This window comes from Lactuca virosa, chromosome 5, assembly GCF_052849685.1.
Source record: "Lactuca virosa cultivar CGN04683 chromosome 5, Lactuca_virosa_CGN04683_v6, whole genome shotgun sequence".
Lineage (NCBI taxonomy): Eukaryota > Viridiplantae > Streptophyta > Magnoliopsida > Asterales > Asteraceae > Lactuca > Lactuca virosa.
In genome coordinates this window covers 284,240,303-284,252,295 of record NC_136430.1, presented here as the reverse complement: position 1 = coordinate 284,252,295, position 11,993 = coordinate 284,240,303, and the positions used below count along the sequence as shown (strand labels likewise).

The window sequence follows — 11,993 nt, the reverse complement described above, 5'->3', positions numbered from 1 at the left end:
AAGTATGGAAGAATACACAACGGGAGATGCCCTAAGGAAGTGACCTGCTTCAAATGCGGAAAGACTGGTCACTATGCCCACGAATGCCCAACCGAGGAAGAAGTTTGCTTTAAGTGTAGTAAAGAGGGACACTTCAAGCAAGAATGCCCTATGAGAGTTACAAAGCCAAGTGTACCGCTAAAGAACTATGAGAGATGCGACAAAGATGTGACTTGTTACAAATGTGGAAAGACAGGGCATTACGCCAACAAGTGTGTATCCAAAAAGAGGGTGTGCTATGAATGCCGAGGAGAAGGGCATTTATCTAGGGACTGCCCGAAGAAGAATGAGGGAGCAAAACCAAATGCATTGCCACAGCCAAAGGCAGAAGCATTTTAAATGATCCTTGACGAAGCAGATGACAAAGCGATGAATCAAGGATGAAGACTTTGTATCAAGGTATAGCTAGTATCAGGAAGTGTAGCCTATTAGAGGCATAGTATAGGGTGAACTTGAACTTTTGTGTAATAGTTTCAAGAATTAATATAAACCCTGGTTTTGTTATCTGATGTGTTGAATGACACCTATCGAAGGATATCGTAAGAGTGGTATCTTGCCTTTAGAATATGTCTGATAAAATAATGGAACGTTTAGAGGAGTACGATACGTCTGAAGTACACCTGCGATTGGCAGGATGATGGAACGATTGGTGTAATTCTTGAAGTTGTCCCATCGTCTGGAATTTCCATCACCAACCGAGTTGAAGTAGAATTGATGATTGAAGATACGCATGGAAGAAGTCCTAGTAGAGTCTAGGAGAATTTTTATGATTAATTGGACACATTCGTATGTGTTAAATTGTTTTGTGATTTTAGGACTTGGGGACTGCGAGACAATACTTGGGACGAGTATGAGTAGGTGTGAATAGTAGTAGAGATCTATACTACTGGAAGCACAGGACTCATGCTTGGATCAGGGAAAGTCACAAGGTTACCAAGAAGCTAGTGATTGGTCTCGTTTTATTCAAGTATGTCGTTACCATTGTTTCGGTAATGACTAAGAAGATGATTGATATTCTGACCCTAACAGTCATATCAAATTGAGTCCGACTACGATGAGTTTGTTACGTGGTTCATAGAACCAAGTTCGAGGTAGCATCTGACTCAAGTCAGAAGATTGAAATCAATGCGATCGATAGCATCACGCTCGTTGTTAAGGAAGCTTGTAGCTAGAAATGCTACATACAAAAATATGATTAAATCACATTAGAATATGAGGGAAGGTATATTCCATTCTGGAATTTGACTCTAAGAGACTTGAGTCTAAACGTTGCTTCATACGATGAGAGGTCGTTAGAACATGACCCATCGATCTGTTGCAATAGATAAAGGAAAGTACTTATCCTAAGAAGAAGAAGGAGAAGCTGTATGCTAAGTTCTCCAAATGTGATTTTTGGATTCGAGAAGTCCAATTCTTGGGTCACGTGGTCAACCAAGAAGGGATAATGGTTGATCCAGCAAAGATTGAAGCTGTAATGAAGTGGGAACAACCGAAAAGTCCCACGGAGATTCGAAGCTTTTTGGGATTAGCCGGATATTACCAAAGGTTTATCAAAGGCTTTTCTTCGATCTCTACTCCACTAACAGCTTTGACCCATAAAGGAGCGACTTATGCTTGGAGTGATAAGCACAAAGAAGCATTCGGGTTGCTAAAGAAGAAGCTATGTGAAGAACTGATTCTTTCTCTACCCGATGGAGTTGAAGACTTCGCTGTCTATAGCGATGCGTCTGGTGTTGGGTTGGGTTGTGTTTTGACCCAAAGAGATAAGGTGGTCGCGTATGCATCTCGACAGCTGAAAGAGCATGAAAAGAACTACCCCACTCATGATTTGGAGTTGGCAGCGGTAGTTTTCGCTCTGAAAATATGGAGGCATTACCTTTATGGCACGAAGTGCAAACTTTTCACTGATCATAAGAGTCTCCAATATCTCTTTAATCAGAAAGAATTGAATATGAGGCAACGACGCTGGCTAGAACTACTCAAGGACTACGACTGTGAGATACTTTACCACCCTGGTAAAGCAAATGTTGTCGCTTATGCTCTCAGTCGGAAAGTCAATCTTGAAAGGAAAAGGCCAAGAGCGTTGACAATAGAAGTTGTCTCGACCATTGTGGAAAGTATAAAGAAAGCTCAAGAAGAAGCTTCTGAGAAGAATGACCGAAAGGAAGAACGTTTGGGCAAAACGTTGGTGTTCGGTATAAACAGTCATGGACTGAAGGTGTTCCAAGATCGGATTTGGATACCTAAGACAGGAGGAGTCAGAGATCTTCTGATGGAAGAAGCTCAAAAAACCATGTACTCGATTCATCCCGATAGCACTAAAATGTATAGGGACCTGAAACCCTATTACTGGTGGCCGACGATGAAGCTCGACATTGCGAAGTATGTGGCCGAGTGTGTGACCTGTGCAAGAGTTAAGGCACAACATCAGAAACCGTACGGGAGTTTAGAACCTTTGCCTGTGCCTATGGGTAAACAGGAGGACATTGCTATGGATTTTGTCACTAAACTGCCCAGAACAAAGAACGGTCACGACATGATTTGGGTAGTCGTTGATCGCTTCACTAAGAGTGTGCATTTCATAGCGGCCAATGAGAAATGGTCTATGGACAAGCTTGTGAATTCTTACGTGAAGGAAATTGTGAGGCTTCACGGTGTTCCGTTAACGATTGTGTCAGATCGTGACAGCCGTTTCACCTCGCGATTTTGGAGAAGTCTACAAGAGGAATTGGGTACCAAGTTGTGTTTGAGTACAGCTTACCATCCACAGACTGATGGTCAGAGCGAACGGACGATACAAACACTTGAAGATATGCTGAGAGCATGTACCCTGGAATTCCAAGGTAACTGGGATGAACATTTACCTTTGGTAGAATTTTCCTACAATAATAGTTTCCACTCGAGCATTAAGATGACACCTTATCAAGCTATGTACGGACAAAAATGTCGTACGCCGTCTTGTTGGCTTGAGGCTGGGGAAAAGCAGTTTATGGGACCGGAGATAGTCCATCAAACTGCTGAAAAGTTGAAAATAATTAGGGAGAGAATGTTAGCAGCTCAGGATCGTCAAAAGAGCTATGCTGACAAAAAGCGAAGATGGCCCTATAAATAGAATTCAAGGGGCAGCCGAGTTTGGTTGCTCTATCCCTTCTCTCTCACTCCCGATACCCTCTCTAACCCCTATTTTAACCCCCCGAAGCCCCGGCATCATCCCGAGACCCGAAGCGAGTCCCGAAGCCCGAAGATCCCGAGAAGTGCAATTCCCGAGCCGAAGCTCTGCCAGCGAGAAGCCAGTTTTTGTGAAGATCTTCCAGATCTACCGAAGAATACTACTTCTACAAGCCGTAGTGCTGTCCGATCATCTTCTGATCAAGTGAGTGTGTAGTTATTTTCTTTTAACACATAATTTGAAGTATTTGATACGAAATACATGTTATGTGTATATGTTTATATGTGTGAATGTATATTCACTTTCTTCTATCTCATAGATATGATTTATTCTCTATGAAATACGTGTTATGTGTATGTGTCTCATCTATTGTTTGGAATATGTATTGAATGAGAATGCTATACAGGTTTTAAACTATGTATAAAAATATATATTTTTATCTACTAATATGTTGGGTAGAACATGGGTAGATAGTTGATGTGTGATAAACAGATGAGAGGTCTCGATGTTGTTGTTGATCTAGTCATCTAGCGGAGTATGGATGACGACCACAGACTCTTTCTAGACAGTCCAGTGGAACGCTAGCAGGCTTATAACCTGTTGGTGTTGTGAACGATGTGTTCACCGGTGTACTCTATCCCCCTCATGGTTGCCTTTAGGACATCTATTGTTGAGGAAACCCCTTGCAGTAATGTCCGTCCCGATGAAAAATCCTAGATTAGGTCCCTTGAGATAGATGTTGTTTTAGGGACGTAAAGTGAGGATAACGGGAATGGGTAATCAGGTTATTGTTGGTTGGTGAAATTAAATATAATTATTTATTGTGGGTTGAAAACCCTATATGCTCACCAGGCTCCCAAGCCTGACCCACTCAGTTTTGTTGTATTACAGGTAGTGGCGCGAGAGCATAAGTTGGATGACTTATCAAGATCTTTTGATATTAGACCAGTTGTTATATGTAACTGTTGTATGGTCTATCTTTTGTTGTTTATGCTTTTTGTCTGTTTATCGGAACATGACATCCCGAATATTGTTATATAACGAAAATGCATCTCTTGATGAAATGCTTTGATAAACTTTATTTTATCATATTTTGTTTTGGGAACAAATTCCGCAACTCTTTTAAATCAATGGATTTACTCTGAAACTATTTTAAAAGCATAAATGAAACCGGTCTTTTCTGACCGTGATTTTGGGGATGTCACAGTAAGTTTCATTGTTCTAGAATTAGTAAGTAGTAATCCTCTAAACTATACCTATTATAGTTTACTAGTAATGTTGTTTGAATGACTGATCATGTTTATACACCTTTGCTACCCAAAGGTATTGAACTGATGAAAGAACTTTTATATCTACATACATATACATAATATATATCTAAGATTCAAACGACACTCGGACAAACAACCGATACCCTACGTCCACAACCAAACAAGGAACAGGAAATAAAGCGAGTTATCAGTCATAAGCCCTTTCAACCTTATTTATATAACTATATCTATATAGACATGATTTTGACAATATATAAGTTTAAAAGAGTTTGATAAAGAGTTTAGCATATAAAAAAGTTTTAACCATTTGAATGGTTATTGATGACTTGATGTCAGTTTATAAAATGTTTTGAAATAGTTTGTTTGATAACACAGTTTTGAAGTATAAGAAATCCACTTGTTTGATAGTTATTAATCACATGTGATTGATACAATAACTATAATGTTTTCTACTTGTATTCCCCCCATAAAAGCATTTAAAATCATTTAAAAGATAAGTTTAGGGGTATGAACTCACTTGGTAAGAGTGACGGTTTGATGAAGACGATGTTTAACTCGGGCAGCACTTCGACTAAAAAGAAGCAAGTTTCTCGGGAACTTCGGGACTTCGGGCTTTCGTCAGGGCTTGGACACGTAACCGGGGCATCGAGGTAGTCTCGGGATGCTTAACACAGATTAAAAGTAGGAGAGAGGGGATAGAAATAAGCAGCCAATACCGAAGCCCTCAGTTTCTATTTATAGGGTGGATTTTTGGAGTTCACGTCGTGAACTTTGGGTGGTTCACGTCCTGAACTTTGATCTTATCCCTTCTATAGACTCGATGTCTGATATCTCGTCTCTGGCACACATCAGTCACTAGCTCACGTCGTGAGCTTCTAGCTCACGTCGTGAGTTTCCTGACAGTGTTAGGTTTCGTGTCCCGAACTTCAGAAATTCATATCTCTCGCATACGAGTTCCAATTTTGACGTTCTTTATATCCACGCGTAGGTGAGATTATGCTCTACAACTTTCTTTTAGACTCCGTTGCCTAATTTTGACTTTATTTTTAATATTATATTTTTAACAAGCCGAGACTGGAAAAGTCCGTTAAAAAGCCATAACTTCTTCATCCGACGTCCGTTTTCGTCTATCTTTTTTACCATTGCACTACTATTGTCGAGATCTTCGATTCTCGTTTAGGTTGTGTTGGCTAAAAGTCGCTCGATCTCTATTTTGAGTTTTTAGTTGTCTACTTCTATATCCGAAACTTAGAAAAATCATAACTTTCTCATACGAAGTCAGATTTGGACGTTCTTTTTATGTACGTTTACGGTTTAATGATATCTACGACTTTCATTTAGATACCTAAGGCTAAAAAGTATTTTATTGAAATTTCGCGTTTTGCGCTTCACAGTGTTTTACCGGTTTTGTTGCGGATCTTTAATTGGTCATAATTTCTTCGTTATAACTCGGATTTTAGTGTTCTTTATGTTTTTGAAAGCCTTGTTACCATATCTATCACTTAGTACATTCCAATTGAGATTTTTGAACATTTCATTTTTGACGCTATTCTTATTATCTCAAAAACAATAGGTTACAATACTTGACTTTAGATCATTATATTGACTTGAAAAATATCGGGTTGTTACAATATTTAAATGCACTAATGCTCGAAATTGGAGAAGTCCAAAGATCAGAATGTATAAGTTCAAACACACGAGACGTGGTAGTGCATGAAGATGTAAAAGGCAAACGACAATGTTGTCCGAACTGACAAGCATGACATAACAAAGACTCTTTATTTGAACATGAAATAAAATGACGAGTCTTAAGAAACTGAAAAATAGATGAGCCGGGATGTCCAAGACGTCGGTGCCACGTATCGTAAGAAACAACAACATGAGCAGACTCAGAGGAGGGCTTGATAGGCGAAGGAAGAACATGATACAGGTCATGGTGGTCACTGTTGCATCTTTGGATGGTTGTATCTGTTTTAAGATCCTTCACAGTGAAACCAAACGGATCAAACTCGACAGCAACAGAACTATCAGTAGTGAAACGACGAAAAGAGATGAGATTTTTAGCGATTTTATTGCACTCATGAAGTGCAAGTGTTCTTCCCTCAATTTATTCCAATTGTTGGTGGTGTTGTGTGATTCCATTTGAGGTGCAACACTTGGGGCACTAAGTTATTAAAGGTCCAAGGCTTCCAACTACAAGAAAAGGTATGTTATCTAACTTGTTTTATTACCCATATATAAACTTTTGTATGCTAGTTAGGGTAATACCTTGGAAAGCTCAAACTTTTGTATGCTAGTTAGGGTAATACCTTGGAAACTTTCGTTTGTGGTAGTGTCGAGTATTTGCCAAATAAGGAAAGATTCTCATCACCCAAGTTTCAATTGGACAGAAACTTGGAATCATGCAAGTTGTATTGTATGATGAATGAGAATTTTCATCTTTGGTAAATTAAGACTAATTCCTTGTTCACATGTCTATGTGAGTCAAGTGAAGGACTAGGGGATCGGGTACACTGGGTGTGCGCTGGTCAAGATCCACCACAAAGATCAATAAGACTATTCGTCATGATTTACTAAAGTTAAGTAAACATGGTTATGGTTACAAGTTTAAGTATAATTCTGAAACATTGGAAAAGGTTTAATGTATGGCAGAACGAATGAGGAGAATAAAATTAGGCAGAAGGATAAAAGTTTCTCCAATCTGAAAAGATGGGAGAGTACTTTAGTATCGTGTTTTATGATCATCTTAATGTTTATGGAAAACCAATATCACAATTGAACCTCTAAAGACATCTTAGTGCATTTGTATGGCTAAGAAGAGGAATCGTGAATTATTGAAATAGTTTAAATCAAGAAGATGAATCATACTTCGTTCCCAAAACAAGTCTTAGAGTCATACTCCAAGATTGTAACCTTGAGTGACATGATCTTAAGAAAGGTTTAAAACACTTATCGAATGTAGAGTAAAAGCTTTCTACTCTTGTATATTTGAAATTGGTAAGTTTTGATGTTTTGGATAAAACAAAGACCAACTAAGGCCAATTGTGTGAAGTGTTTGTCTTGATTAGAATCTGCACTAACTCTTGAATATTTGTTTGTCAAGTAATGTTCCTTGACAAAGTGAATCATATATGTAAAGAGGTCAGTGGGAGTCTTAAAGATCTTGACAAGTTTCAAGAACTAATCAAGAATAAACCTAATGTTAAACACTAGCACGCGACTTGAGGTTTGTGACCTATCGTGTTGACATATTCTTGTTTCTGTGCCCATTCCAGTTAAAGTTGACTATGCATATGAGTTCTTAGAGTTCTCAATTGGTTGCATAACAACCTAGAAGCAATGGTAGGCTCTTGTGCTACCAAGTGGCAAGAAATTAAGATTGAACAAGTTCAGTCCATATGAGTTTGGATTTGTCACTAACCATGTCTTGTGATTATGGTCATGACAAATTCACATGGATAGGAACACATATACCATAAAATCTAAGTGTCATAAGGTTTTTCTCCGCTTCATGAAAATGATTGTGAGGAAACGCTTTCACTAAGTAGATTTTAAGGAGATAGAATTGTGATATTTGCATTCTCAAATTCAATTATGATTACGGCATCCCTCTTCATAATTCGAATTGTGAGAAATGCAAAAAGGGTCTAAACATTTGGAGCTTATTGTCGTAAGTTCTGAATAGTTTAGACACACATGTGAGCTATCTAAGGAAAGGTGTATGAGTTTGAGAAGCCTAGATAAAGTCTTATCGAAGCATCTCATATCAGAAATCTGAACTTTGGTAATGAGAGTCAATAAGTATTGATTTCTAGAAGTCCAGCTGATTTCTGAATACATGTCAAAGGTAATGGGAGCATAAGTGTTATGCTAATAAAGATAATAATTATTATGCTAGTGGGAGCATAATTATTATGGAAAATGTTGCAAGTTGGCAATGTTAATTATAGAAAACAAAAGTTTTTGAAAAATTGTTTTGCTATAATTAAGGGAGAGGAAATTATACTTCATTTCAAATCTAAAAGCTTAGATTATGAGATTTTAATCAAATTTAGTCAAATATATATATATATATATATATATATATATATATATGTGTGTGTGTGTGTTATGTTGGAATGGTTCAACATAAAGAAATTCTAAATATGGAAATGTTAATTGCGTTCTCAAAATTTGATTATGATTACGACATCCATCTTCATAATCAAAATTATGAGAACATGGTGAATAGAAATATTGTAGCAAAAGACTGATCAAGTATCATGTCTGTATGTTAGACATTATGAATCGTGTCCCATATGCTTCGGATATAGGATCAATTGCATATGCTATAATATTCTCGTGTTCTAATTTTCCAAATACCTAGGGCATTTAGAAGGAAAAGTATAGAACCAGATTTGACTAAAGTGGTTAAACAACTGTTAAGGACAATCTAAGGTTCGCGAAAGATTGGTCGCTTAAGGATAGTTGGAAGTATAATAATGGAAGAACCATATTGACATTATTATGAATAGAAAAGAGTTTATTAATAATGAATTGTCGTATGGAAAATACGGAATGTTTCCATATTGGGAGTTGAAGAATAGATGGAAAAGTTAGAAACTTTTATGCAAGAAGGATGTTCAAAGGAATGTACTTTAAATTTGAGACTTCATTTCCACGGAATTGTCTTGTAACAATCTCCAAATGAATATTTTGTAATATCATTGGTCAAGTCTCTGTGACTTTTGGTACCTAAACATTACAAAAGAATCATTGCATGATAGTTTATAATCTAACACTTCCTAGAAGTGACAAGAATTTGGAATTCTTACACTTGCAATAAGGATTTGGAATTTTGAAATGAGCATCATTGAAATGTTTTTCAATTGATCTATTTCACAAATTAATGACCATAGACAAACATAGTGTGCATGCTTGGTGCATGGCATAACTATTTTTTAGACAAACATAGTGTGCATGCTTGGAGCATGGCATAACTATTGTTTTAATTCAAGTATTAAGTTGATTATTCGAAACATCATACAATGAAAATGAGTAATCAATATGACTTAAAAGTTTTTGGGCCATATAGGATTAGTATTATTCTTGTGTTTCAATTCGCATGTTTTGACTTCCCGAATACCTAGGTTATTCAAACCACCCACAGTCAATCATACTTTGGAAGTAGGTATTGAGGCAAGACTGTCATGAATGGGTCTGTAGTTTGTCTAGGACAAAGTGGCTGCAGTGTTCATGAGTACTCCTGGAATAAGATTCGAGTTTTGGATTCGACTCACGCTCATTTAAATCACTTCATGGATTTTATCACGACTGATCATGAGACGATAATATCTTATATTCTTGAAACGGAGACATGTGAGTTGTAGTTACGAGTCGGTTACACATTGACATATGTAAACACACCAGTAACTTGGATGATATAAAACATATCGTTGTATGTAATTCGATGAGTAAGTACAAGCGAGCATTTGGGTCGAAGTTTATCCGTTCCTTTTACCCCATGTGGATAAAAGCGATATATGTGGGCCCCTCGATGATTTAGTGATGACATCAGGCATGGACTGATTTGATTCGTTTAATTAGTCAGTCGTCATAAATCGGAAATCGGAAAACAACAGATGGACAGAGGGAATGATTATAATCCATGTCTCAGTCCATATGATATCTAGAATGGAGGAATATATGATCCCTTATCTAATGGACATGTTATTGACTAGATCAGAGTTCGACAGCGGCTTTTAAGAGCTACGATTGCTAGTCGGGTTGAAGTCATGCTTGCAATAATAGTTATTATACTTATCTAAGTGGGAGACTGTTGGATTAGGTGTCTAAGCCCATAACTATTATTGGTATGTACTTGACCCGAGAGTAGCATGGTCCATTTGGGTTGCATGGCATCGGAACAATTTGGATAGACTTTTGTGAGAAGAGGATATTTATGATTTATTAATATATTATAAGTTCTAATATATTAATATGAAATCATATTATTTAATTAGTATTGATCAATAATTAATTTGGAATTAATTTTGTGATCAAAAGAGACTAATTAAATAAATGGGGATTGATTTGGTAAATCATTCATTCTTATAAAGTGGGCTTATGATCCATAGTTCTTCATGTTGGGCTAAACCCATGTGGTGACCCATGGATACTCCATGGAAGTTAAAACCCATGGATCATGAGGAATGTGGAAAGTCATGAGTTACATGGTGTAACCCTAATGTGCACACTATATAAGAAGCCTCATAGCTCATGAAATGTTACCTATAGTCTTGGCAAGGAGGGCTAGCTGATTTCATGAAGTGCAAGTGTTCTTCTCTCAAGTTATTCCAATTGTTGGTGGTGTTGTGTGATTCCATTTGAGGTGCAACACTTGGGGCACTAAGTTCTTAAAGGTCCAAGGCTTCAAACTACAAGAAAATGTATGTTATCTAACTTGTTTTATTACCCATGTATAAACTTTTGTATGCTGGTTAGGGTAATACCTTGGATAGTTCAAGCTTGCATGTATAATAGAGAAAACATAGATCCAAGGTATTTAGGGTTGCATGTACACCTTAGGAGTGTTAGAATGCTCAAAACCTAACAAAAACGTCCATTATTTTTACCCATATTAAACTTATTTTTCGATTTCCCACTGGTGGTTGCAGATGAGTACAAGGCAGCGGACGATGTAAGTGTAGAATCACCAGTTGGATCAATTGCTTCTTCACGAGATTCATACAGGAGGAGCATGTTTTTGGCCTCGAGGAATGAGGGAAACGACTTAGTGTTTGTAATCACATCAACAATGCTATGATAGAATGGCGGAAGCTGGCGGAGAATTTACATAACAAGCTCAATTTCATCAATTTTGGAATCACAATCAGCTAGTGCTTCAGCCAAGTTCTTCAAAGTGTGGCAAAATTCTGTGATTGATGAAGACCCTTTCTTGGTATTTCGAAATTGCTCTTGAAGTTGGAGCATATGGGACATCTTGTTATTGAGGAAGAATTCAGTGAGCTTATCCCAAAGGTCTTTGGCTGTGCAGTCATCACTAGAAATAATCTGCAAAAGATTAGCATCACAGGTAGTATAAAACCAAGATTTGATCCGAGAATCAATGGCCTCCCAATCTTCATCATCATCACCTTTTAGGAGGGATTTTCCAGTAATATGACTATGCACCTTAGCTCCTTTGCACATGTCTATGAAAATACGCTTCCACAGTTTGTATTTGGACCCATCAACCAATAGTTTAAAGCTAAACTGGTTGTAGACATTAGTTAGTGCAAAGACAAGTTATGTAGCAGTAGGAGAGGTGGTGGAGCTCGATGTGGGTACAGTGGACATGGCAGGTAAAGGAAATCGAGAAACTAAATCTAACAAGAATAGTAAATAATAAACATAAAGCTAAACTAAAGGAATAAAGAAGTTTAAATGTACCAGTAGTTTAACTCAATAGAGATTAGCAGAACACGGGTAGTGAACCAGGAAGTGATATGCGATTAGTGAAGATTGCTTGGAAG

At 37.4% G+C, this 11,993-nt stretch overlaps 1 protein-coding gene across 1 annotated transcript; it reads right to left on the bottom strand.

Annotated features, from left to right (window-relative positions):
- Positions 1 to 11,310: 11,310 nt before the first annotated feature.
- On the bottom strand, positions 11,311 to 11,670 carry LOC145112846 (uncharacterized). The gene has a single exon (XM_079048971.1). The coding sequence runs from the start codon at positions 11,668 to 11,670 to the stop codon at positions 11,311 to 11,313; it is 360 nt and encodes a 119-aa protein (XP_078905097.1).
- Positions 11,671 to 11,993: the final 323 nt, after the last annotated feature.

What these genes read in the sequence shown, in the direction of transcription:
- LOC145112846 (XM_079048971.1), bottom strand. Translation starts at nt 11,670, where the DNA reads ATGTGCAAAGGAGCTAAGGTGCATAGTCATATTACTGGAAAATCCCTC.